This window comes from Macaca fascicularis, chromosome 1 (genome assembly GCF_037993035.2).
Source record: "Macaca fascicularis isolate 582-1 chromosome 1, T2T-MFA8v1.1".
Lineage (NCBI taxonomy): Eukaryota > Metazoa > Chordata > Mammalia > Primates > Cercopithecidae > Macaca > Macaca fascicularis.
This window is the reverse complement of record NC_088375.1, coordinates 109,655,497-109,682,869: the sequence shown is the minus strand read 5'-3', so window position 1 is coordinate 109,682,869 and position 27,373 is coordinate 109,655,497. Positions and strand designations below refer to the sequence as shown.

The window sequence follows — 27,373 nt, the reverse complement described above, 5'->3', positions numbered from 1 at the left end:
GCTGGGACTACAGGCGCCCGCCACCATGCCTGGCTAATTTTTTTGTATTTTCAGTAGAGACGGGGTTTCACCGTGTTCGCCAGGATGGTCTCAGTCATGACCTCATGATCCACCCGCCTCGGCCTTCCAAAGTGTTGGGATTACAGGCGTGAGCCACTGCGCCTGGCCAAGTACTTTATTCCTTTTTTATGGCTGAATAATATTCCACTCTGTGGGTGTACCATGTTTAGTCCAGTCATCAATTCATGGACATCTGGGTTGTTTATACATTTGGGCTATAATGAATAATGCTACTATGAACATTCACGTATGTATAAGTTTTTGTGTGAACACACATTTTCAGTTTTCTTGGGTTACCTAAGAGTGGAATTGCTGGTGATATAAGTGGTAAATCTGTGTTTAACTTTTTGAGAAACTGCCGAACTACTTTCTGAAGTGGCCACATCATTTTTCATTCCCCCTGGCAGTGTGTGAGAGTTTCAGCTTCTCCACATTCAGGTATCTTAGTCTGGCTCTAGGTGCCCCATCACCTCCCCTTTCCTTCCAGGAGCTGCTCCAGACACAGGAGGAGCTTAAGGAACTGCAGGCAGAACGGCAGAGCCAGGAGGTGGCTGGGCGACACCGGGACCGGGAGTTGGAGAAGCAGCTGGCAGTCCTGAGGGTTGAGGCTGATCGAGGTCGGGAGCTGGAAGAACAGAACCTCCAGCTACAAAAGACCCTCCAGCAACTGCGACAGGACTGTGAAGAGGCTTCCAAGGCAAGGGGAGTGGGCACAGGGCTTAGGAGGTGGAGGCTGAGGGTGTCTGGAGGGCTGAGGAGCCAGAGGGTGTGGAAAGTTACCTGTCATGGGTATGTACTGACCAGTTCCTGGGTCCTAGGTGTGTGGTTCAAAGAAGCCAGGATTTGGCAGGGGGAGGACACCTGTATCTCTGTAGGGGTGGGATTTTCAGGGAAGCGTCTGGCTGGTGGCAGCTCCTTTCTTTAAGCCTCATTCTTATGGGCGGTCTTTGGGACGGCTTTCCTGGGTTTGGTCAATGGCCCCAAGCACTGGGGTCTGAGCTGCCACCCCCTAAACCGTCCTTAGGCTAAGATGGTGGCCGAGGCAGAGGCAGCAGTGCTGGGGCAGCGGCGGGCCGCGGTGGAGACAACGCTTCGGGAGACCCAGGAGGAAAATGACGAATTCCGCCGGCGCATCCTGGGTTTGGAGCAGCAGCTGAAGGAGACTCGAGGTCTGGTGGATGGTGGGGAAGCGGTGGAGGCACGACTACGGGACAAGCTGCAGCGGCTGGAGGTCAGTGCTTCTGCCCTCCCAGCCCTCTCTGCTCAACCCTGGTGAAATACTCCTATGCTAAACAGCCATCAGTTTCACTTTGTTCTTAGTGTGCATCTGTTTCGCCTCCCCAAACCCTCTGTTAACCTTGGGTCTATTTCCTGGAGTATACTTTGGCGCCAGTGTTCCAGTCTTTGCACTGGTATTTTTGTCTCTTATCTCTCACCCTTTGCTTGCTGTATGCATCCTGATTTCTTTGCTAGGAGCCTGTTTTCATTGCGCACCATTTGCATAAATACCTCCTTTCTCCCGTCCAGCTACCCACCTCCAAATAACTTGAACCCAAGTTTTGCCTTTTTTCAGTCCAACCCTGCTTCCCTACCTCCCAGGCAGAGAAACAGCAACTGGAGGAGGCCCTGAATGCGTCCCAGGAAGAGGAAGGGAGTCTGGCAGCAGCCAAGCGGGCACTGGAGGCACGCCTCGAGGAGGCTCAGCGGGGGCTGGCCCGCCTGGGGCAAGAGCAGCAGACACTGAACCGGGCCCTGGAGGAGGAAGGGAAGCAGCGGGAGGTGCTCCGGCGAGGCAAGGCTGAGCTGGAGGAGCAGAAGCGTTTGCTGGATAGGACTGTGGACCGACTGAACAAGGAGGTGGGGCATGGGGTATTCTGGGCCTTTAGGAAGAGGCCTAGCTCATCCAGAAGCTGGCCTGAGGGGACAGGGGGTTAGGGGAGAGGGGTTAGTCAGAATGTGTGATGTTTATGGCCAGGTGCGGTGACTCACGCCTGTAATTCCAGCTCTTTGAGAGGCTGAGGTAGGCAGATACCTGAGGTCAGGAGTTTGAGACCAGCCTGGCCAACACAGCAAAACTCTGTCTCTAATAAAAATATAAAAAATTAGCCAGGCGTGGTGGCTCGTGCCTGTAGTCCCAGCTACTCAGGAGGCTGATGCAGGAGAATCACTTCAGCCTGGAAGGCGGAGGTTGCAGTGAGCTAAGATCATACCACTGCACTCCAGCCTGGGTGACAGAGCAACACTCTGTCTTAAGAACAACAAAAAAGAATGTGTGATGTTTGCTTTCCTCAAGTACATTGTTAGGAAGACCAAGACCAAATCTTCTGGAAGGGGCATCCTTCCTACCTCCCCTCCATGTTTTTGCTCTTTCCCTCACATCCCATTCCTTTATGGTCTTCATTCTTGGAGAGCATCTCCTGGGATTCTCCCTTAGGAGTCTACAAAACCTATATACAAGAATTGTCATTGGCCAGCTTGGGCAATATAGTAAGACTCTGTCTCTACTTAAAAAAAAAAAAAGAAATTAGCCAGGTGTGGTGGCTTGTGCCTCAGTTTCTCTATAGGTGAGGAACTGAGACCCAGAGAAGATAAGTAACTTGCCTATGGTTGCTAATTAGTGGTAGAGCCAGGATTTGAACCCAGACATCTGTATTCCCAGCTACTCGGGAGGCTGAGGTAGAAGGATTACTTCAGCTCAGGAGGTTGAGGCTGCAGTGAGCTGTAGCCTGCAATATAGCAGGCTATAACTGCCCCACTGCAATATAGCAAGAGCCTGTCAAACAAAAAAAATCTTCATTGGTAGAATTTTAAATTTTGGTGAGGGGAAGAAGAAAAGAAAGAAAAAAGAAAAGGAAATAAATTGCTTTTGCTGCTAAGGTTCTCCTCCCAATCTTTTTGTAAAACAAGAACAAACAAGTAATATATTACATCAATTCTAAAGTGCGCATTTTATCATTTGTCAATAAAAAATGCACATTTTATCATTTCTGAAATAGAGTTGTGTCTTATAACTTATGGTATGTTATAGTTCAATTGGCAGATTTTTCTTAGTTGTACGTCTTATAATCATTGGCACCTTGGGTTTGCTGAAATGGTCATTTAAGGCTTACTTTGTATCAGGCACTGTTGTAAGTACAGAACTTCACATAATTAACTAACGTAATTCTCACAACACCTTGTGATATAGCTACTATTCTTATCCCATTTTACAGTTGGGGAACGGAAACCCAGAGAGATAAGTAACTTACATATGGTCACTAGTAAGTGGTAGAGCCAGGATTTGAACCCAGACATCTGTATATAACTATTAGCTATACTAGGAACCTAGGTCCAGGAAAGAACAAGAGAAGGCTACCTTGTCAGGAAGGAGACCCTTGGGGGAGAGTCTTGGGAGTCTGGGCCTGGAGAGGGACATTTATATACAGTGCTGAAGACCCTTTTCTCTGTGTTTCAGTTGGAGAAGATCGGGGAGGACTCTAAGCAAGCCCTGCAGCAGCTCCAGGCCCAGCTGGAGGATTATAAGGAAAAGGCCCGGCGGGAGGTGGCAGATGCCCAGCGCCAGGCCAAGGATTGGGCGAGTGAGGCTGAGAAGACCTCTGGGGGACTGAGCCGGCTTCAGGATGAGGTAGAAGCCTAATATCCTTGGGTTTGAAGGTCCTTGCTTCTTTTTTTTTTTTTTTTTTTTTTGAGACGGAGTCTCGTTCTGTCGCCCAGGCTGGAGTGCCGTGGCGCAATCTCAGCTCACTGCAAGCTCCGACTCCTGGGTTCACGCCATTCTCCTGCCTCAGCCTCCTGAGTAGCTGGGACTACAGGTGCCCGCCACCACACCTGGCTACTTTTTTGTATTTTTAGTAGAGACAGGGTTTCACTGTGTTAGCCAGGATGGTTTCGATCTCCTGACCTCGTGATCTGCCTGCCTTGGCCTCCCACAGGGCTGGGATTACAGGCGTGAGCCACTGTGCCCGGCCCCATCCTTGCCTCTTAACTGAACCTGTGACCAAGGGTCCCTGGGGCCCAGGTTTAGGTCTAATGACTTGCAGCATGGAGGAATATATTGTCTGTAGAGCAGTGATTTTCAAATTCTGTGGCTTAGAGCCACCTGGGGAGATTTTTAAAAATCTCCACACCCAAGCTGTATTCCATACCACTTCAGTCATCATCTCTGGGGATGGGATCCAGGATCAGTATTTTAAAAAACTCCTCAGGTGATTCCAAGTTGTGTAGAGACTTTAAAAACAATAAAGAAGCTGGGGATGGTGGCTCACGCCTGTAATCCCAGCACTTTGGGAGGCTGAGGTGGGCAGATCATGAGATCAGGTGTTCGAGACCAGCCTGGCCAACACAGTGAAACCCCATCTCTACTAAAAATACAAAAATTAGCCGAGCGTAGTGGGCGCCTGTAATCCCAGCGACTCAGGAGGCTGAGGCAGGAGAATTGCTTGAACCTGGGAGGTGGAGGTTGCAGTGAGCCGAGATCGTGCCATTGCACTCCAGCCTGGGCGACAGAGTGAGATTTCATGTCTCAAAAAAAAAACAAAAACAGAAACAATAAAGAAAATGAATGAGGGCAGGTGCAGTGGCTCACGCCTGTAATCCCAGCACTTTGGGAGGCTGAGGCAGGCGGATCACAAGGTCAGGAGATCAAGACCTTCTTGGCTAACACAGTAAAACCCTGTCTCTACTAAAAATACAAAACATTAGCCAAGCGTGGTGGCGCATGCCTGTAGTACCAGCTACTCGGGAGGCTGAGGCAGGATAATCACTTGAACCTGGGAGGTGGAGATTGCAGTAAGCCGAGATCGCGCCACTGTACTCCAGCCTGGGTGACAGAATGAGACTCCATCTAAAAAATGAAAAAGAAAAGAAAATGGATGAAAAGTCAGTCTGCTTTTTATTGTCACCATGCCACTGGTAATTCTAAAGAGTGACAGTGATGAAATGTTTCTGCCCACTGGGCTGGACTGCTCCTGCCCTTCAACCTTCACCTTTTTACTACACTGAGCTGTGGCATTTTTACCCTTGCTTAGATCCAGAGGCTGCGGCAGGCCCTGCAGGCATCCCAGGCTGAGCGGGACACAGCCCGGCTGGACAAAGAGCTACTGGCCCAGCGATTGCAGGGGCTGGAGCAAGAGGCAGAGAACAAGAAGCGCTCCCAGGACGACAGGGCCCGGCAGCTGAAGGGCCTCGAGGTGAGGGCACTGGGGTGTGACCTGTGGAAAAGGGGTGGGACTTCCAAGCCTCTTTCTGTACTAGCGGTCAAAACCGACAGCCCACAGTTGATGAGTTTTGTTCGGCTGCAGTATTTTAAACAACTTTGAATCAATTGCCAATGTTTAGAAATTTATAGATGTCACCTAAACATTTGGATTTCTAGTTTCTTTTGTATTTGGCAGATACGGTAATACTTAGTGTCTTGTCCTGAGTCTGCATGGCAACAGTTGGCTGGAGCTGAGCAGTGGGTTTCCCCTTTAGAGTGAACAGTATTCTTCAGTTTGCTATATTTGATAATAATAACAGCAGCAGCAAACATATTGTGCTGTGTGATAGGCAGTTAAGACTTAATCCTCAGAATAACTCTGGGGTAGGTAGTCTTGTTTTCTCCATTTTACAGATGAGGGAAACTGAGGCACAGAGCGATGAACTTGTCCATGGTCTAGGAAGCAGTAAATCTGATTTTCAGACTGGACAGTCTGGTCCCATGTATATACTCTTAGCCTCTACATGGTACTGCCTCCAGTGCCTCAGTTTCTGAGTCTCTTCATCTCAGCCTTGGCCCAGGTACTTGGGTTTCTCTCTGTTTCCCCATTAGAGAAATAGGGTTTTCCAATGAAGAGTAGATTTGCCTGTCTGTCAAAGTGACCAGAGCATGGCCCCGACCTGCCCGTGATGCCACATCTGGTCAGCAGAGGGCGCTGGCTCCATGGTGGCTCTGGGCCCCGGCAAGTACCAAAAGGTTACGGGGATGTGCAAGAGAGAAAAGTCTGTTAATGCGGGAGTTTGAGAGGCTCCTGGTCTGAGTTTGGCATTCTGGTGTCCAGCATTTGGGACAGAATTAACTTGTTCTTCCGTCATAGGAAAAAGTCTCACGGCTGGAAGCAGAGTTAGATGAGGAGAAGAACACTGTGGAGCTGCTAACAGACCGGGTGAATCGTGGCCGGGACCAGGTAACCCCCTCCTTATCCCTCATCTCTGTTTACCCCTGACTACATCACCTCTTGGTTCTCTCAAAAACAACTCTGCCCTCCCATCTTTCATCATCTGGCTGCCGAATCTGTGCATGGCTGGGTCTGTTTCAGGGTCTCGTCTGCTTTGGGAAAGGTTGACCAGTTTCCCTGGGTGGAAAGAAGCCAATAATTTGTGTGGAGGAAGGGATCCTGGTGGCCTGGGCTACTCTCTGACCTGAATTGGGGCTTCTTTAGTTTACAAGGGATACTAGTTCCTGGTGGGACGAAGGAGGCCCTGTTTACATTCTCTGGCTCCTCCCATTTGAATATGCTGTGATTTTTTTAGTTGCCTGGGAATTTTTGGATTCAGGGTTCAGAGACCATCCTCCCATGACTCAGCCTCACTTGGTTCAGCTTGCTGGTTCATCCTTAGCCCCCCCCAAGTCTCGTCCTCTCACCCATCCCCACTAGGTAGATCAGCTGAGGACAGAGCTCCTGCAGGAGAGGTCTGCTCGGCAGGACCTGGAGTGTGACAAAATCTCCTTGGAGAGACAGGTGAGTGGGGAGGGGAGGGTTCTTAGGGATGGACCCCAGGAGGTGGGTAAAGTGGCCAGTGGAGTGCTAACTGTGGAGGCTTCCTATCTCTCTCAGAACAAAGACCTGAAGACCCGGTTGGCCAGCTCAGAAGGCTTCCAGAAGCCCAGTGCCAGCCTCTCTCAGCTTGAGTCCCAGAATCAGTTGTTGCAGGAGCGGCTACAGGCTGAAGAGAGGTGCCATAAGCCTATCCTTCCTCCCTCCCTCCCTCCCTCCTTTTCTTCCTCCCTCCTTCTTGGCTTTTCTCTTTTATGGCTCCCTCCATCTTCCACCTCAGATGTGGCCAACCTGGCCTGATCTTTAGGGAACGTTTTCTCCTGGTAGAGAGCAAAGAGAGTTGCAGAAATTCTGAAATGTGAATGACCGCATTCTCCCTTGTTCTTTGAATCTGCCCTGGATCCTGCCCAGTCTAATGGTGGGGCTCATGACTGAGAGAAGTCCTTGGGGACAGTAGGGGGCCAAGTTAGGATTCCCTTAGAAATGGGGTCACTCATAGACATTCTTCTATCTCACCTTAGGGAGAAGACAGTTCTGCAGTCTACCAATCGAAAACTGGAGCGGAAAGTTAAAGAGCTATCCATCCAGATTGAAGACGAGCGGCAGCATGTCAATGACCAGAAAGACCAGGTGAGGACATGGCACCCTGGGGCCAAGCAACCCGGGGCAAGCATATATTATATGTTTTCCTGAAAGCCAAGGGAGGCCCTTATCCCCCATAGGTCTTCCAAACATAGACTTTCCTTATATAAGGACAGAGATTAGATTGAAAGGACTAGACTAGAGAAGTCGTAGTAAGCATATATATTGAGTCCTTATGATGTGCTAGGTTCTGTAAGTATTACACATGTGTTAATACACTTAATCCCTAAGACAACCCTGTGAGGTTAAGGAACTTGCCCAAGGCCACATTTTTCCAGCGGCAATTATCCCTTGTCAAGATTGTTAAGGGGGAGGGTCCCAGGCCATGGTAGTAGATGCTATTCCAATGTGTGGACTTGGTATCCTGCCCAGCTAAGCCTGAGGGTGAAGGCTTTGAAGCGTCAGGTGGATGAAGCAGAAGAGGAAATTGAGCGACTGGATGGCCTGAGGAAGAAGGCCCAGCGCGAGCTGGAGGAGCAGCATGAGGTCAATGAACAGCTCCAGGCCCGGATCAAGTCTCTGGAGAAGGACTCCTGGTATGGGCTGCCCTTTTGCCCTTGCTCCATAGGGACACTAGAGCAGGGAGGGAATGGTCTCTCCTGTGCTGGATAAGGAGGAGAATCTCTAAGATGGGACTGTGTAGTCACTTGTTTCTGGTCGGAAGCTAGTATATTTATTTCTTAGTATCTCAGCGACTATTCTGTATCTCATCTCCCCAAATCTGATTAGTTGGGGATTTTGTGAGTAAACTTTAGGCCTTAGAAGAATTGGGATTTCTTTTGCACAAAAAGGGTGGCTGTCTCAATATTTCTTTTTTCCCCTCCCTAACCATTATTCTTCTCTCTGAGTCAGGCGCAAAGCTTCCCGCTCAGCTGCTGAGTCAGCTCTCAAACATGAAGGGCTGAGCTCAGATGAGGAATTCGACAGTGTCTACAATCCCTCATCCATTGCATCACTGCTTACGGAGAGCAACCTACAGACCAGCTCCTGTTAGCTCGTGGTCATCAAGGGCCCAGCAACCAGGCTCAAGGCCTATCCCAGCAAGTGCTGCTCTGCTCTGCCCACCCTGGATTCCACATTCCTATGGGTGACCCAATTATTCAGACCTAAGAAAGGGAGGGGTCTGAATGATGGTGATAAAAAAAACACATCAGCAATAAGCTGATAGATGGACTTTCCACTGTAGAAGTGGATATTTCAAGCCAACTGAGCCCTTCAAGTGCCGACACCTCCCTCATCTCTCTCATAGTGGAAGGATAGTCAGCATTAGGCTGATGGGGACTGAGCAGGATAGGAAGGGATAGAAATTGCCATGTGTACAAAGCTTTATTTTTTAGCCCTTAACCCTAAGGCTCAGGGAAATACCCTATGTTAATGTGCTCCCTGGATTCCTGCAACTCATTTTCCTTCCACTCTAGAGCAGAGTGAGGGGAATGTTATGGGTAACGGACATGCAGGCATGGCTCTACCCATTTCTTTGCACAAGTATGGGGCCCATGTGGTAGTCCCCATATCTTTCCAGTTCCTATATATATATATATATATATTTTTTTTTTTTTTGAGACGGAGTCTGGCTCTGTCACCCAGGCTGGAGTGCAGTGGCGCGATCTCGGCTCACTGCAAGCTCCGCCTCCCGGGTTTACGCCATTCTCCTGCCTCAGCCTCCCGAGTAGCTGGGACTACAGGCGCCAGTTCCTATATTTTTGTCTTCTTCCTTTCCCCTCTTCGCCATTCCTACCTTGCATTTTTCCTCTCAGTGCCTTAGCCAGGGTAAGGAGATAAGGATGCTCTTCTTGCCTTTTATATCTGCACATTCATACCTCTCCAAAGACCAGCTTTTCCCTAGCCAGGGCCCTCAGCCTTCCCTGCTGCCCCAGTGATTGATTGAGAGAGCTATTGGGGGTTTCTCTGCCAATGAGCCGCTGGGAGAGGGACTTTGGTAGGGTCATGATAAAGTGGCGGGGGTCTGGTCCTGCTCAGGGTTTCCATCCATCCTCTTCTCCCTCCTCTGTGACTGTGGATATGGTTATAAGGTGGTTGCACCTGGGAGCCCTGACAACTGTCTGCAGAAGTTCCAAAAGTAAAGGTGTCAGTCCCTGTTGCCTTCCTTAGGGCTTCTCTGACCAGATGTACCCAACTTCGATAAAAGAACCAAGGGACCCTCATTTTCTGAGGTGCTTGGCCCTGATTCAGGGGTTAGAAGCTGACTGTAAAAATGGGAAGAGACAACGGAAGACATTTATTTCTCCTTTGGATTTTGGGGAGAACCAAGTCCTGGTAGGGAATAGGTAAGGGGATGATTCACGTCTCATATTCCCTAAGCAGGTTGTATAGGGAGCCGGTGGGAGGAGGAAGGCTGTTTTCACGAATGACTTGTAATGTCGTGATTAAAAAAAAATCCTATATTCTTCTGCAAATTGGACATTCTTTTCCAATCCAGTCCAGCCTTGGTTTTATCTTAAATTAAATATTAAAATTATACATTTATATTGAAATCCTTGATTTGTCTTCTCATTCTTTTTCTTGGCTTATTTGGAGGTCCAGGTTTTTTGAAGTCATATTAACTGTACAGTTTAGGGGCCAAAGCTAGAGTTTTCTTCACCTTGCTTTTCAGAGGCCCTTTATAACAGAGCAGGTGGGACCTAGGAAACCTGGAGATGTTTATGGCAGCCCCATTCTCTCCTGAACAACATTCTGGGAAGAGCAAGGACAGTAAATGCCTTTTTTTTTTTTTTTTTTTTGAGACTGAGTCTCACTCTGTCGCCCAGGCTGGAGTGTAATGGCACGATCTTGGCTCACTGCAACCGCTGTCTCCCGGGTTCAAGCAATTCTCCTGCCTCGGCCTCCTGAGTAGCTGGGATTACAGGCACATGCCTCCACACCCAGCTAATTTTTGTATTTTTAGTAGAGATGGAGTTTTTCCGTGTTGGTAAGGCTGGTCTCAAACTCCTGACCTTGTGATCTGCCCACCTCGGCCTCCCAAAGTGCTGGGATTACAGGCATAAGCCACTGTGCCCGGCCAGCAGTAAATGCCTTTTTGAGGGTTAGAATAGGACAGACCAGAACCGGGTTTTATTCCCTTGGGTCATAGTGATAACCCCAGCATTCACTTCCCAGGTAGAAAAATCCCCATTCATTCCTAACTGGCATAGAACCCAGTCCCTAACTGGGAGGTAGGGACATTTCTGCTGTTCCTGCCCTAGTGTTGCCTTGAAGAGGGAGCTGGCCCTTCTCTAGAGCCTATTGCCAGGTATAGGGGTACTATCCACTCAGGAGTGGGTCAGACCTCCTCCTGAAGTATTCTGTCTGCTGTCTGTGTGGACCATAGCCAAGTGAAGCAGCCATCTGCCAAGAGCAGCTGGGCGGGGAGGATGCTCCAGGGTCCTGCTTGGCCAACCCTCTCTTCTAGGCCCTCAAGATCCCAGCCTAGGCTTGGGGAGAAAATGCAACTGGAGAAGTCAAGGCTCATCCTTTCTCACGAACACAAATTCCTTTTAAGGCAATGTGTCCCGCCTCTCCCAACCATATAAGGGCAGCGTCAGTAAAAGAGCTTCTGCAAAACAAGCAAACAAGCCCCACCCAGAGCCTAGCTGACTGGGCCTCCTGGGCCTCTTGCCAAGGAAGTGCACCTGCCAGACTGGCTTAGGCCAGTCTGAGTGAGCTGGCCCTTGGTGCCTGCCTTTCTGCGGTGGAGGAAAGGTTTACTCAGCTCTACAAAGCCTACAAGCTGGTTTACGTATAGGGAGAGGAGCATGTATGGAAGGAAGCTTTTGCAGGTTCCATCTCCTCATCCTCTAGGAGCAGGCAGGGTGATTCCCTCTGATCAACACTGATCTTGGAGATGGAAGGCGACAAGATTAATGAAGAATGTTGAAGTGCAACCACATACTCTAGATAAAGCTGTTCAGTTAAAGCAGCCCCATGTCTCTCCCAAGCCCCACCTTTGTGTAAATCCGGGCGAGCACGGATGGGGCATATCCCAGACCCCTTGGCCCCGCCCACCTCACCTCCTCGCCTATCGCTCGTTCTCGGCGAAACCGTGAACTGGGGGCGTGGCCTATCTTCAGCCCTGCCCCTGATGAGCCTATACAAGGGGGCGGTTCCGCGCGCGCCCGCGCAGTTGGAGCCGGACAGCGGGGTGAAGAGGTGGCGTGTGTGCTGCGACCCCGAGGGAAGATGAACGGGACGCGGAACTGGTGTACCCTGGTGGACGTGCACCCAGAGGACCAGGCGGCGGTAAGAAAAAGCACCCTCGCCGTCTTCCCCGTTTTGTATTCGCGGTTTCTAAGTCCGCCCCTTCCTTGCCCCACGCCGAGTTCGCTGACATCACCTGGTGCCCGGCTTGCGCGGTCAGCCCTGCGCGGCGCTTCTCTCTTTTTATTCTTTTGCCTGCGACGGGCAGTGGGAGTCGCGGGGTGAAGACTCGTTTGAGGCTGGAGGGTTCGGGGCGTCCCTGCCCTTTGCTAGGACCCTGCGGCTCCTGCCTGGGACTCGGCGCCGGCCAGCCCGTGCTTGGGCCGCGGGTCTGAGGCGTCTTGTGGGCAGCCAGATTGGGTCATAAGAGAATGAGCTCAAGGGACTGGGTCCCTGAGAGCCTTTGGACATTGTGTCCTGCCGAGGAGGCTTAGGCTTTCCCGTGGGTCGAGGGTCCTGGTGACCTCAGAGGCCCTCCAAAGAATTTCATCATGGTGCTTTGGATGATCAGTAACAAGAAAAAGGGTAGAGTAAATTACAGGGCTTGCACTGGAGGGTGGGGGGCAAGTGGGGGACGGTAGGACTCAAACTATTCCGAGATTGGCTAGGGACTCTACCTTTCGCTAAGAGGGATAGGGCTTTCCGCCCGGGGGTCACCTCTCATCTTGGATTTCTCCTTCTTCCCCCTTGTAGTTCTCCTGTTTTCCTTCCTCTATCTGCCTCCCGATAACTTCCTGGGATGGTGTGTTAGTTTTGCTTCCGTCTCCAGCCGCCAGGCCCAGGGATAGTGGAGGAAGGGGAGGGAAGTGACCCAAGCGAGGGCTTCTGGACGGAGAGAGGGTTGCGGAGAAAGGGGGTTTTCTCCAGTGCAGGCTAGTCTACCCCGCCCTCCTCTTTCTCTGGCTCCCAGTCACTGTTCTCCCCACGCTAGCTGACCAGATGGTTTTTCCTCTCCAGAGGCTGAGGAGGGTAATTTGTGGCTGTTTCTAGGCTCTGTTGGGGAACTTAAGCCAGATTAGGTGTGTACTATTTCATCAGTTTCCAAGCTATTGTGGGTGGGAGTGAAATGAAAACTAAGGTGATGGGGAACTTGTGTATCATTCCCCCCTCCCACATCTGATTCTGTTACCCTCTGCCTGCCTCATCCTGCTCTTGAGGTAGAGCTAACCCAACTGCAGCTAGATTATGGCTCTTCTTCAAACTCATTTCAGGTTTAGAATACAGTTGGTCATTTAGTTTTGTTCCCAGTCCCCTCTCCACTTCTGTCCAGGCTATGAGTGTTTTTGCCACATTAAAATACAGATGTTGCTATTGGCCAACCCCAGTTGCCCAAACCCCATTCGTCTGTAGCCTGCCACATCCCCAGCTATGAGACTCTGAAGAGATGGAAGAAATCCATCCATTATGTGTCAGCCACAAGTCCTACTCCATGCTCTTTGTTTTTAAGCGACGAGGGTCCTGCTATGTTGCAGGAGCTGCAGTACAGTGGCTCTTCACGGGTGCAATCATAGCACACCACAGCCTTGAACTCCTGGCTTCAAGCAATCCTTCTGCCTCAGCCTCCTGAGTAGGTGGGACTTCAGGTGCACACCACCTGTGGCTTCTCTTCCATGCTCTTGCTCTCTCTTTTGGAATAGTTGAGGAAAAAGGGCATGAGATAAATAAAGGAGAGGGATGTTTGGGCTGCTTTTTGCTTACTTGCTATATAGAAAAGAGATCCAGAAAGAAGTCTAAGACCAAGTTGGCACTAGCAGCGTTAATGAATCATTAACCTCTACTATTTTTTTTCTTTCTTCCTTTCGTTTCTTTCCTCTTTTCCTCCCTTCCTTCCTTCCTTCCTTCCTTCCTCCCTCCCTCCCTCCCTTCCTCCCTCCCTCCCTCCCTCCCTCCCTCTCTCTCTCTCTCTCTCTCTCTTTCTTTCTTTCTTTCTTTCTTTCTCTTTTTTTTTTGAGACAGGGCCTTGCTCTGTTCCCCAGGCTGGAGTGCTATGGCACGATCTCAGCTCACTGCAACCTCCACCTCCTGGGTTCAATAGACCCTTCTACCTCAGCCTCCCTAAGTAGCTGAGACTATAGGCGCGTGCCACCACACCTAAATTTTTTTTTTTTTGGTAGAGATGGAATTTCACCATGTTGCCCAGGCTAGTCTTGAACTCCTGGGCTCAAGCAGTCTGGCCTCCCAAAGGCTTGGGATTACAGGCGTGAGCCACTACATCTGGCACTCTTTCTTGATGTTTTTGCTATTTGGTGGGGCAGAAAAAATTATTAAGAGAAAATAGTGGACAAGGAATTCAGATGGTCTCCAGTCATGGGTTAGTTTGAAGCTAACCAGAGACCTCTAGAGCAAGGGAGAAAAAGAAATTCCCTTTTATTCCTTTTTTCTGGGCTGAACTTGAGACTTATTTTACTCCAAAGCTGGGAATGAAGTAATCATTGTCCAGATCTGGTCTTGGAGACATTCCTGGGCCCTTAAGGGAGGGGAGGAGATGGTGAACAGTCAGGACACAGGCCTTGTCCTGCATTCCTCTTCTCTGAGCCAACCTGCAGACAGAATTTATGGCTCTGGACAACCCCCAGGAATCTGTCATATGTTCACACCACTGAATGGGTGCTCAATGCATGTGCAAAGTGAGTAAATAAATAAATGAACAGATGTTTCTTCCGGAGTCAGAGTGTAGAGAGTTGACCTGATTAGAGATCCTAGTGTGAGTGAGGGCCCTGGGACTTTGTTGGTATTTCCCCACTAGCCAGGCTGTGTGCCTTAGTGTATCACATGTGGACATGGACACACGGCCAGTACGCTCTCTGGGATATTTTTATTGTTGGAGGCAGATGCAGCAGGTACAAGGAGCCAGTGTTTTTCAGAACTGCAGACCATAACCACTAGTGGGTCTGAGATCGACTTAGTAGGTCAGACCAGCATTAAAAAAGAAATAGAATTAACACTTTTAGAGTGTTAGTGAGGATAGACATTTTTGGTAGAACTTTTATTTCAGTTGTGTATATATGTGTGTGTGTGTGTATGTGTGTGTGTGTGTATTATATATGAGCATGTTTGTTTACTGGGTCTTGATGTGAAATATGTTTTTGAGATTGAGAAGTTTTGCAAGCCACTGTAGTAAAAAGTTATATTGGCAAATAAAAGAACAAATAAACACCAAACTCCTTTTTGCTAGGTATTTCTATTAACTTCCTTTGGTTATAAACAACAGAGAATGACTCCAGCTAAACTAAGCAGATGAGGAAATTATTAGAAGGAAATGAAGCAGTTCACAGAATTTAAGGGAAAGCTTAAAAAGCCCTAACGAAGGATGTTCTGGGGCCTGGGTAAGTGGAACAATGGAGGCTTACTACTATTGGTGAATTGGTTCCAGCTCTTTTAGGTCTTTGTGCCATTATGCTCAAGATTCGAGGGAGAAAGTGCCATTGTCCCTTGGCCCCCAGTTGTCCAGAGCGGGACAGGGTTCCTTGATTGATAGGCCCCCCAGATTATAGTGATGGAAGGAGATTCTCCAAAGACCCAAATGTTATCAGTGGAGGGGAATGAAAGCTGTGTGGCCAAAGAACGGATGTCTATGACATTAGACTTTACCATGGATGATCTCTGATTTCATTTCCCTCCTTCCCTCTTTTCCTTCCTTCTTTCCGTCTGTCTTTAAGTCACTTTTTTTTTTTTTTTTTTGAGACAGGGTTTTACTCTGTTGCCCAGGCTGGAGTGCAGTTATGTGATCACTGCTCACTGCAGCCTTGAAATCCTGGACTCAAGGGATCCTTCCACCTCAGCCTCCCAAGTAGCTAGGACCACAGGCATACCCAACATATCTAGCTAATTTTTCATTTTTCATGGTATGGGTTCTCACTGTGTTGCCCAGGCTAGTCTTGAACTCCTGGTTTCAAGTAATCTTCCTGCCTCGGCCTCCCTAGGTGCTGGGATTACAGGTGTGCACCACTGCGCCTGACCTTAAATCATCTTTTCTTTGCGGGGGGGTGGGGGGATGGAGTCTCCCTCTGTCACTCAGGCTGGGGTGCAGTGGCACAGTCTTGGCTCACTGCATCCCTCCATCTCCTGGGTTCAAGCAATTCTTCTGCCTCAGCCTCCTGAGTAGCTGGGATTACAGGCATAGGCCACCATGCCCAGCTAATTTTTGTATTTTTGCTAGAGATGGGGTTTCATTATGTTGGCCAGGCTGGTCTCAAACTCCTGACCTCAAATGATCTTCCTGCCTTGGCCTTCCAAAGTGCTGGGATTGCAGGCATGAGCCACCATGCCCGGTCTCTAAAATCACTTTTTATCGAAGGAATATATATGTGTGATTTTAAAAGATCTAATAATATCAAAAGGCTTTTAAAAGAAAATAGCAGTCCCCTATTCCAAGTTCTGCTCCATGGAAGTAACCACTTTCTACTCTTAGCTGTTTTGTGTTTACCTCCATGTTTCTCAATAATATGCTTGCTGTGATTTTTCTTGATTTATCAGTTTTAGACATCTGTTGATGGAATTATAGGAAAATCTAAAATCCCACCCCTCACATGCTTTCTTCCCATCCTCCCAGTGTAATTATATTACAATTTTTGTTAATGTAATAAACTATAGTTTCTGTTAATAGCATTGTGGTCAAGAGCATGGCTCTGGGCTGAGCTCGGTGGCTCACATCTGTAATCCCAGCACTTTGGGAGGCTGAGACAGGTGGATCACCTGAGATCAGGAGTTCGAGACCAGCCTGACCAACATGGCAAAACCCCATCTCTACTAAAAATACAAAATTAGTGGGGTGTGGTGGTGCATGCCTATAATCCCAGCTACTTGGGAGGCTGAGGCAGGAGAATCGCTTGAACCCGGGAGGTGGAGGTTGCCGTAAGCCGAGATCACGCCATTGCACTGCAGCCTGGGCAGTAAGAGTGAAACTCCGACTCAAACAAACAAACACAAAAGAGCATGGCTGTGGGAATCTGACTAAGGTGGGCTCTTATCAGGCTTTGATGTCTGCTTTGCCCAAGCTCACTTAGGCAAATTACTTAATTTTTTCGTTTTCAGTTTTCTCACTTGTAAAACTGGGATAATAATTGCACCCTTCTCATAAGGTAGTTGTGAGGATTAAATTGGATAATACATATAAAATATGAAGCACAGTGCCTGGCATGTGGTAAGTACTCAGATGTTAGCTATTATTTTCTATTTCTACTGGCTTGGACTAGACTATTTTAACCTCCTTTAAGCAACCAGCCAAGGGATGGAGGAAGAGTCTGGGAACTCTCTGGTTTGGGCAAGGTTTGCTCCTCCTCATTATGCTGACTTTTGTTTTTTCCTGTTTCTTTCTCGTTTTCTTGATGATCGAGGTTCCTCAACCAGTGGAGGGTCCCAGGGGTGAGAGGAGGGCCTACAGATAGAGCCTGGGTGAAAACCTGAGTAACCTTTGCTAGTCCTGACTCAGCCAGTACTGATCTTACACTGGCAGTGGGTCAGGGTTCATATTTTGGCATCTCTCTCTGGGCATCTTTCCTCTTCTTTTTTAGACCTCATGACCAAGGCAGCTGGTGTCCCCTGCTGCTCTGGTTTCTTTAAGTAATATATAAGTTTTATCTTTCCTTAGAATATTTGCATTTTTTTATCCTCTCTCTCTCTTTTTCTTTTTCTTTTTTTGGATTTATCTTGTCCAGAGAGGTTATCTCAACACCTGGGTGGACTCAGAATTTTTTTTTATCAGCTGCAATCTGAAGACTTGTCTTTATCACGGAATAGGTGACATTCCTTTAGGACCTCAGAAGCTCAAGTAGTTTAATACCAAGTCTTTCCAGAGCCTCACTCTCTTATTTTTTAAACTAGAACTGTGATTTTTTGAAGCCTTACCATGAGCTTCATATAATTTTTTATGAACAGCTTTATTGAGATATAATTCATGTACCCCATTTAAAGTATATAATTCATTGGTTTTTAGTATATTCACAGAGTTGTGCAATCATCAATAAATCAATTTTAGAACATTTTCCTTACCTTATAAAGAAATCCTGATCCATTAGCAGTCACTCCCCATTTCCCCCCAACCTCCCTCAGCCCTAGGCAGCCACCAGTCTACTTTTTTTCTCTGTGGATTTACCTGTTCTGGATATTTCATATGAATGTAATCATCGGTATATGATCCTTTGTGACCGGCTTCTTTTATTAGAATGATGTTTTCAAGGTTCATCCATGTTGTAATGTGAATCAGTACTTCATTCCTTTTTATGGCTGAATAATATTCCATTATTTAGATGTATTACAACAGTGTTCGTCATGGATAAATGTTGGTGGACATTTGGGTTCTTTCTGCTTTTTGGCTATTCTGTATAATGCTGCTACGAACTTTGGTGTACAAGTTTTTGTGTGGAAATATATTTTCATTTCTCTTGGAGAGGAATACCTAGGAGTGGAATTGCTGGGTCAGAATATTTGCATTTTAAAAGAGGATTCATCTGGAGCCATTGCTGCTTACTCCAGAGGAATGAATGTATTCTAAAACATGGAAGTGCTGGTTCTGTGACATCTGAGTGTAGGGGAAACTGCTGGGCAGAGGAGCCTTTCAAGTTTGGTGGCTGCCTGTTCCTTCTACTCATGAAACTTGCCCTACACTCAGCCCATAAATTTCTCCTCACACCATCCCATCTCTCCCATTTATTGCCAGGTTCTTACTTTCAGGAGCATTGCAGCTGATGTCAACAAGCCTGCCAGGAATTTGGGGAATGCTGGGCTTTGCCAGAGAAGGAAGGATCTCCTCTGAGCGAGGAGAGTTACCTCATCATCAGGCATTTGGCGCTAACATTTGCCCATAGTTCTCCAGGGTGGAGGGGGGTGTGCACCCAGATGGTTTCGGTTCCAGACACGTGTGCTCAGAGAGGTGGGATGAGCTTCCTTGCCTGCTAGTAATTATGGCGCATGCCTCTTTGGGTCAAGGTGCAGAGTCTTATGAAATACCTTTGTTTTCCAGGGGTTGGAAAGGTTCAGTTGCGGAAATAGGTATGTGCCAGGAAGGCTTGTGGCCCAGATTTAAGCCTGGCCAGCAGAGGCAGGAAGCAGAGGAGAGAATATAGGGAAGGAAGGGGATGAGGAAGGAAGGAAGAAAAGGGACATAGTTTTCTTGGGTCTGGGGGCACAGAAGCAAAAATCACTAAGCAGGTAGTCAGAGCCTAGAGAGGGCAGAGTCACTCCCTTTGATGCAGAGGGGGCACTGAGGAACTTGCCCTTTCATTCCAGGTTTGCTGGTCGCTAGGTAGGTGTCCTAGAGAGAGACTGGCTCAGCAAGTGGGTGTCTCCTTCAGAGCTGGTTCAGGAGCTCACTTCCCTCTACGGACACACAGTCACTGCTCGGCCCCATTGTTTTCCTTTGTTAAGGCTCCAAGTAATGAGAAGGGCTGCCTCATGTAGGGTGCCACCTCAAATCCTTTTTCTCATTTCACCTCACAGTAACCCTGGTCAGCCCTCTACATAGTGCCTGTCCAGCCCATGCCTCTGGGTAGGCAGCCACATAAAAAGCAAACTCCTGTTTTGTTGGCTAATATGGGGAGGAAGAAAGGGAGTGAATCTTTGTGTCCTATTCCACAAAGGGCCATCTCTGGCTTAGGCAGCACTGCAGAAGGCAGGACCATGTACCTGAGACTGATGAGCTGAGTCGGGTGCGAGCCTCACTCAAGGAGAGGGTAGGCACCCACCTATCCCATCCGGCTCTCTTCTTTGACTTTGTGGGGCATCCTTCATCCTGATCACTTGGGTGCCATTGTTACAAGGGGCTAACTGTTCATATTTTTCTTGGAGTTTTTTTTTTTTTTGACACGGAGTCTCGCTCTGTCACCAGGCTGGAGTGCATGGCCCGATCTCAGCTCACTGCAACTTCCACCTCCCATGTTCAAGCGATTCTTCTGCCTCAGCCTCCCGAGTAGCTGGAGCTACAGGCATGTGCCACCATGCCCAGCTAATTTTTGTATTTTTAGTAGAGACGGGATTTTATCCTGTTGGCCAGGATGGTCTTAATCTCTTAACCTCGTGATCCGCCTGCCTCCCTAAGTGCTGGGATTACAGGCGTGAGCCACCGCGCCTGGCCTCCCATTTTTCAACGTGGGGAAACCGAGGTGACTGCTCCTCCAGCAACTTGAAAGGCCATGTACACTTGGGGTGGGAAAGTGGATGGGATTGAGGGACAAAGTGAGGAAAGAATGGGATACAGGGTGAAGATGAATCAAGGTTGCTGGTTTCCAGCTCGGGGACAATCTCTACTTCCTTTGCTTCCTCTTAGAAAGAACACTTGACTCCTACCCAGTCCTAGTGTCCCCTGTAAAACCTGGGGAGTGAGAGCTGGGGCAATGCAGGCTTTTCCCTATTCACATGAGCCTGTGGTGTGAGAACTCTGCGCCTCTCTCCTTATCTCTCTGGGGCCTCCCTGTTTATCTCCTTATCTCTGCTATGGCGTCTTGATCTCTAACCCCTCAGCTATGTGTTTACCCCCTCCCTGCTTTGAGGGGTGAGTCACAGCCGGAGATTTGTTTGAACAGAGTGGTGAGGCTGCCTATAATTTGAAGGTAGCTGGGCTTCTCCCAGAGATGTTTATGAGGTTAGAGGCTGCTTACCTTATGATTAGCACTGCTCCTTTTTCCCTAGAGAAGAAGGCCTCACTTCTCATCTTGCCTTTCAGAGTCCCCAGTGGAGACCCCCCTGCCAGATATTTTTGGGGTGTTCCTAAAGCTCCCTGGAGCCTGCTCACAATCCTGAGGAAATGTGAGCCTGCTCCAGAAAACAATGAAGTGCACCAAGCAGAGAGGAGCCCCAGGATTTGCTCCTTGACTCTAGGTTGGGGGTGCAGACCGAGGTCTGTGGCCTTGTTGACTAAGATGCATTCTCCGGTTGTGGAGGATGAGGTGCCAGAGAGAGAGAGCACTGGGTTTTTCATCAGCTCCATTAGACAATTTACTTCATCCACGCTCTTCCTTTGCAGACTTTACAGAGCTACTTGGGAAAGTAATGCTGCTTCATCCTTGTGAAGAGATTTGTGGTTTGCAAATCACTTTTACATCATTCTGTCACATCTACCTAACCTTTCTAAAATGTCGGTGGTGGTATTATCACCCTCATTTTACAGACAGAAAACTGAGACCCAGAGAGATTGAGTCATTTGCTCAAGGATTAATGGTCATCATCCTGCCTCTGACTTCAAGTTTAGTACTTTGTTTTGAGACAGAGTCTCGCTGTGTCACCTGGGTTGGAGTGCAGTGGCATGGTCTTGGCTCTCTGCTGCCTTGACCTTACAGGCTCACTTGATCCTCTCACCTCAGCTTCCCTAGTAGCTGGGAGTACAGGTGTGCACCACCACACCAGGCTAATTTTTGTACTTTTTGTAGAGACAGGGTCTCCTTATGTTGCCCAGGCTGGTCTCAAACTCCTGGACTCAGGCAATCTGCCTGTGTGGGCCTCCCAAAGTGCTGGGATTACAGGCTTGAGCCAACATGCCTAGCCAAGTTTAGTACTTTTTCTTTCCTTCTCTTTATATGTTTTATTACATAAGTGTCACAGGGCTCACTGCACCTCTCTCCTTATCTCCCTGGGGCCTGCGCCTCCCAGGCTCAAGCGATTCTCCGGCCTCAGCCTCCCAGGCAACTGGGATTACAGGCTCCCACCACCACACCTGACCAGTGTTTTATATTTTTAGTAGAGACGGGGTTTCACCATGTTGGCCAGGCTGGCCTTGAACTCCTTACTTCAGGTGATCCACCTGCCTTGGCCTCCCGAAGTGCTGGGATTATAGGCGTGAGCCACTGCCTGGCCCAAATAGCTTTTTTTTTTTTTTTTTTTTTTTTTGAGATGGAGTCTCACTCTGTCGCCCAGGCTGGAGTGCAATGGTGTAATCTTTGCTCACTGCTTCCGCCCCTTGGGTTCAAGCGATTCTCCCGCCTCGGCTTCCTGAGTAGCTGGGGTTACAAGCATGCACCACCAGGCCCAGCTAATTTTTATATTTTCAGTGGAGACAGGCTTTCACCATGTTGACCAGGTTGGTCTCAAACTCCAGACCTCAAGTGATTTGCCCGCGTTGGCCTTCCAAAGTGCTGGGATTACAGGCGTGAGCCACCGCACCCGGCCCCAGCTTGCTTTTTTATTTAACATTTATTTTGAGATTTATTCATGTCAATGCATGTTGCATCGTTCATTTGTTTTCACAGCTGAATAGTGGTTCATTGTACTAATATGTCAGGGTTTATTCATTCATTTTCTAATTAGCCAGGCATGGTGGTGCACGCCTGTAGTCCAGCTGCTTAGGAAGCTGAGGTGAGAGGATCAATTGAGCCTGGGAGGTCAAGGCTACAGTGAGGCATGATCATGTCACTGCACTCCAGCCTGGGTGACACAGTGAGACCCTGTCTCGAAAATAATGAGGATATATAGTTTAAAAATTTGTTTTCTTGTCCGTGGGCCATCTGGGTGGTTTCTGGTATTTTGTCATTGCATGCAATGCTGCTGTGAACATACTTCTACATGTCTTATCTTTATATTTCTATAAATGTAATGAAATCCTCCCAAAATAGCTCATTAGCATTTTAATTTGCATTTTCCTTATACTGGTGAGGTTGAGCATCTTTACCATTCCATTAGCCACTTGTATTTTTTTTTAGAGTTGCCTTCTTAGTTTTGCTCAGTTTTTCCTTGACCTTCCTCTGCTACTTTTGTGTTTCTGCTTTTTTCAGTTTTCCATACTGCTTCTGTAAACTGAAGAGCTGGAGTTTCTCAAAGGGAATTGGGAAAATCCCTGAACATATCACCTGGAACTCATGCAACACATATTTCTTTGAGAACCTATTCTAGACCAGGCGTTGTGCTAAATAAGCTATCCGTGTCTTCAAGGAGCTTGATTTTATTAGGGGAGATGAATAAATAGTTACAAAAGAATGGGCTCCTTGTTAAAGTGCGGGATATGTAGGTTGCAGTAGGTGCTCTGACTGAGAGAGAAGTGCTGGGATAGGACCCTCAAAGAGGAGATGCCTTGAAGGCTGAGCAGGAATTCTCCAAGGAGGCAAGGGAGGAGAGGATACCCTGGTCGGAGAAAGCAACATGTGCACCTCTGGGGAGGTGGGAGCACGTATTGCACTGGAAGACCCGTTAGCAGAAACAGACTTGGATTTGGATGCCTTCTACGATTGGATCAGGAAAAAGTTGGGGACAGTTAGAGTGCAGGGTACATTGGGGTACTGGAGGGAGTCAAAATATTTTATGTGGTATAGACTGTGATAGTCCTGATCGTAAGGGGACTCTAATACCATAATAAGGAGTTTTTGATTTTTTGTTTTTAAAAACATTTAATAATATATATACAGAAACATACATACATCACAAATGTACAGTCAAGTAATTTTCACAAACTAGACACATTCCTGTAAGCAGCACCCAGATCAAGAAACAAATCATTACGGGCACTACAGAAGCCCCCTCCTGTCCCCTTCTAATTACCACCTACCTTCACCCTCAAGGGTAACCACTGTCCTGACTTCCAAAGTGCATATTACATTAGTTTTGCTTATTTTTGTGCTTTTTATATAAGTGGAATCATATAGTGTACTTTTGCATCTGGATTCTTTTGCTTAACGTCTTTGTGAGATTTACTGATGTTGCATGTACAGTGCTTCATTCTTTTTCATTGTTGTACAAAGTTCCATTGTATGAATATATTGCAACTTATTCTACTCTTGGTGAACATGTGGGTAATTTCTAGTTTGAGGCTATTATGAAAAATGCGGCCGGGCGCGGTGGCTCAAGCCTGTAATCCCAGCACTTTGGGAGGCCAAGATGGGCGGATCACGAGGTCAGGAGATCGAGACCATCCTGGCTAACACGGTGAAACCCCGTCTCTACTAAGAAATACAAAAAATAGCCGGGCGAGGTGGCAGCGCCTGTAGTCCCAGCTACTCGGGAGGCTGAGGCCGGAGAATGGCGTGAACCCGGGAGGCGGAGCTTGCAGTGAGCTGAGATCCGGCCACTGCACTCCAGCCTGGGCTACAGAGCGAGACTCCGTCTCAAAAAAAAAAAAAAAAAAAAAAAAAAAAAGAAAAATGCTACCGTGAACTTTCTAGTATACATGTTTTTATGGGAAACATATGTATGTGCCAGGACAAAGGGAAAGCCTCCTCTTCACCCTTGGAAGTTTTGCTGAAAATCACTGACAAAAGATAGATTAATAGGAAAAAAGGGCTGGGCGCAGTGGCTCACACCTGTAATCCCAGCACTTTGGGAAGCTGAGGCGGGTGGATTACCTGAGCTCAGGAGTTCAAGAGCAGCCTGGCCAACATGGTGAAACCCTGTCTCTACTAAAAATATAAAAATTAGCTGGGCGTGGTGGCGGGTGTCTGTAATCCCAGCTGCTTGGGAGGCTGAGGCAGGAGAATTGTTTGAGCCTGGGAGGTGGAGGTTGCAGTGAGATCGTGCCACTGCACTCCAGCCTGGCCGACAGAGCAAGAGAGGCTCTGTCTCAAAAAAAAAAGGAAAAAAGGCATACACATTTATTTGATCATATTTTTAGGTGACATGGGAACCTTTAGAATGAAGACCCAAATGTGCAGAGGAAACCGTCCATTCTTTTTTAATTTTCAATTTTTATTATTTTTAGAAGCTAGCCTTACTGAATCAGAAGCAGGCCATTCTTAGATTTCAAAAAGTATAGACAGCTGTGTAGAAATATGATTGGACAAAAAGAGTATGATCTAATGCTAAGAGACTAAGTGGGAAACCCAGCAAGGCCTGTCTGTCTAGATTCTTCTTGGCCTCTCTAAGCATTCCTTCTGGGTATGAGGCAGGACCCTCTCTGGAATGGGGGTCTTGTGACTTAAAATCAAGCAAGGTGGGTCAGATAATTTTTTTGGTTTTTTTTAATTTTAGATGGAATCTTACTTTTGTCACCCAGGCTGGAGTGCAATGGCACGATCTTGGCTCACTGCAACCTCCACCTCCCAGGTTCAAGCGATTCTCCTGCCTCAGCCTCCCAAGTAGCTGGGACTACAGGCACCTGCTACCATGCCTGGCTAATTTTCTCATTTTTAGTAGAGACGAGGTTTCACCATGTTGGCCAGTCTGGTCTCGAACTCCTGACCTCATGATCCGCCCATGCCTCCCAAAGTGCTGGGATTACAGGCGTGAGCCACCATGCCCAGCCAGATAATTTATTTATAGCTAGTTTTTAACAGAAAGAGAGGTGGAAAGTCAGAGTAATAATTTTAGGTTTTATGGTTGGCTTTGGGGAAAAGGGGTTCTGGTTTCTATGACCTGCCTTGAGAAGAGAGATTCTAGTTTCTATGGCTAGCCTCGGGACGGCGAGGGGAGGAATGAAAGGCCAGAAAAGAGGTCAGGAGAAAGTGAGAGAAAACTTTTTTCTTCCAAGGCCTTCATTTTGGGGTATCATATTCTGAGATCCTACATTTGTGTTTCTGTTGGGTAGAGTAACTAGTGGTGGAATTGCTGTGCCGTAGAGTACTTTTGTGTTCATCTTTGGTTGATGCTTCTGAATTTTCCAGCGATTGTGATACTGTGCAGTCCCAGCATCAGTGTCTCAGTGTCGGTTGTTCCACATCTGCTGAACACTTGGTATTTTTTTTTTTTTATCCATTTCGTGTTAGTCATTCTGATAGGTATTTTGTGGCATTGTTTTGTGGTTTTAGTTTCCAGTTCTTTGATAATGCCTGATTAAGTTGAACCCCTTGTCATATGTTTGTTGACTGTTTAGGTATCCTCATGATGATATAGCTGTTGGCGTCTTGTGCCTGTTTTTCTATTGGTCTGCATGTCTGGCTGTCTGTCTCTCTTTTTTTCTTTAAGTAAACATTTTATTTTGAAATACTTTTAAATTTACAGAAAAGTTGCAAAGATAGTACAGAGAACTCTTGTATACCCTTCATCCAGTTTTCCCACAACGTGAATATCTTCGGTCACCATGGCACGTTTGTCATATGAAGAAATTAATGTTGGTACAATGCCGTTCACAAAATTGTAGACTATTTGGGTTTCACTACTTTTCCCACTAGTATCTTTTTTCTGTTCCAGGGTTCAGTCCAGGATCCCATGTTAGTCATTTTGTTTAGTAGAATTCTTTATATATTCTGGACATCTTTTGTCAGTTATACATATAGTGAATTTCTTCTGCTCTGTGGGTTGCCATGCACTCTTTTTATTATTATTATTATTATTATTATTATTGAGACAGAGTCTTCCTCTGTTGTCCAGGTTGAAGTGCAGTCGTACAGTCTTGGCTCACTGCAACCTCCACTTCCCGGGTTCAAGCGATTCTCCTGTCTCAGCCTCCTGAGTAGCTGGGACTACAGACACGTGCCACCACGCCCGGCTAATTTTTGTATTTTTAGTAGAGACAGGGTTTCACCATGTTGGCCAGGCTGGTCTCGAACTCCTGACCTCGTGATCCACCCACCTTGGCCTCCCAAAGTGTTGGGACTGTGAACCACTGTGCGTGGCCTCCCCCCCTTTTTTTTTTGAGACAGAGTCTCACTCTGTTGTCCAGACTGGAGTGCAGTAACACGATCTTGGCTCACTGCAACCTCTGCCTCCAGAGTTCAAGCGATCCTCCTACCTCAGCCTCCTGAGTAGCTGGGACTACAGGCGTGTGCCACCACTCCAGGGTAATTTTTGTATTTTTGGTAAAGATGGGATTTCAGCATGTTGGCCAGGCTGGTCTCAAACTCCTGACCTCAGGTGATCCACCCACCTCGGCCTCCCAAAGTGCTGGGATTACAGGTGTGAACCACCACACGAGCCCTCTCAGCAGTGTATTTTGATGAATAAAAGTTCCAAATATTAAGGCCGGGCATGGTGGCTCACACCTGTAATCCCAGCACTTTGGGAGGCCAAGGCGGGTGGATCACATGAGGTCAGGAGTTCCAGACCAGCCTGGCCAACATGGCGAAACTGTGTCTCGTCTCTATCAAAAATACAAAAACTTAGCCAGATACGGTGGTGCATGCCTGTAATCCCAGCTACTCAGGAGGCTGAGGTAGGAGGATCACTTGAACTGGGGAGTCAGAGGGTGTGGTGAGCCAAGATCGTGCCATTGCATTCCAGCCTGGGTAACAGAATGAGACTCCCTCTCAAAAAAGAAAAAAAAATTATAAGGCATACACTAACATTTTAATAGTGGCTGTTTCTGGGTGGCAGGATTATAAATGCTTATTTTCTTCATTATATTCTTTTTGTCCCTGAAAGTACTTGAAGGAATATGAATTCCTTTTTTTTTTTTTTTTAAGAAAAATATAATTATAGGTCGGGCATGGTGGCTCACACCTGTAATCCCAGCACTTTGGGAGGCCGAGGCAGGCAGATCATGAGGTTGGGAGTTTGAGACCAGCCTGGCCAACATGGTGAAACCCTGTCTCTACTGAAAATACAAAAATTAGCCGGGTGTGGTGGCAGGTGCCTGTAATCCCAGCTACTCGGGAAGCTGAGGCAGGAGAATCGTTTGAACCCAGGAGGCAGAGGTTGCAGTGAGCCGAGATGGTGCCATTGCACTCTAGTCTGAGTGACAGGGTGAGACTCCGTCTCAAAAAAAAAAAAAAAAAAAAAAAAAAGATAATTGTAGATTCACATGCAGTTATAAGAAATAATAGAATTCCCGTGTATCCTTTATTCCATTTTTTCCAGTGGTAACATCTTGCAAAACTATGGTACTCTATCACAACCAGGATATTGGCATTGATACAGTCAAGCTATGGAACATT

At 47.5% G+C, this 27,373-nt stretch overlaps 2 protein-coding genes across 9 annotated transcripts in view; both read left to right on the top strand.

Annotated features, from left to right (window-relative positions):
- Positions 1-9,952, top strand: part of CGN (cingulin) — a 30,188-nt gene extending 20,236 nt beyond the window's left edge. For all 3 annotated transcript variants that reach the window (XM_015457322.3, XM_065545967.1, XM_065545965.1), the window contains 11 exons: positions 548-757; positions 1,085-1,291; positions 1,660-1,917; positions 3,515-3,685; positions 5,088-5,249; positions 6,135-6,224; positions 6,696-6,779; positions 6,876-6,994; positions 7,337-7,445; positions 7,830-7,993; positions 8,310-9,952. In XM_015457322.3, coding sequence (XP_015312808.3) covers positions 548-757; positions 1,085-1,291; positions 1,660-1,917; positions 3,515-3,685; positions 5,088-5,249; positions 6,135-6,224; positions 6,696-6,779; positions 6,876-6,994; positions 7,337-7,445; positions 7,830-7,993; positions 8,310-8,451 — 1,716 coding nt within the window. In that variant the 3' untranslated portion in view covers positions 8,452-9,952. The remainder of the gene's footprint in view (positions 1-547; positions 758-1,084; positions 1,292-1,659; positions 1,918-3,514; positions 3,686-5,087; positions 5,250-6,134; positions 6,225-6,695; positions 6,780-6,875; positions 6,995-7,336; positions 7,446-7,829; positions 7,994-8,309) is intronic.
- A 1,621-nt stretch (positions 9,953-11,573) lies between these two features.
- The window catches only part of TUFT1 (tuftelin 1), a 44,607-nt gene continuing 28,807 nt past the window's right edge, over positions 11,574-27,373 (top strand). For all 6 annotated transcript variants that reach the window (XM_073995430.1, XM_005541877.5, XM_005541874.4 and 3 more), the window contains exon 1: positions 11,574-11,693. In XM_073995430.1, the coding sequence (XP_073851531.1) occupies positions 11,634-11,693 (60 nt within the window). In that variant the 5' untranslated portion in view covers positions 11,574-11,633. The remainder of the gene's footprint in view (positions 11,694-27,373) is intronic.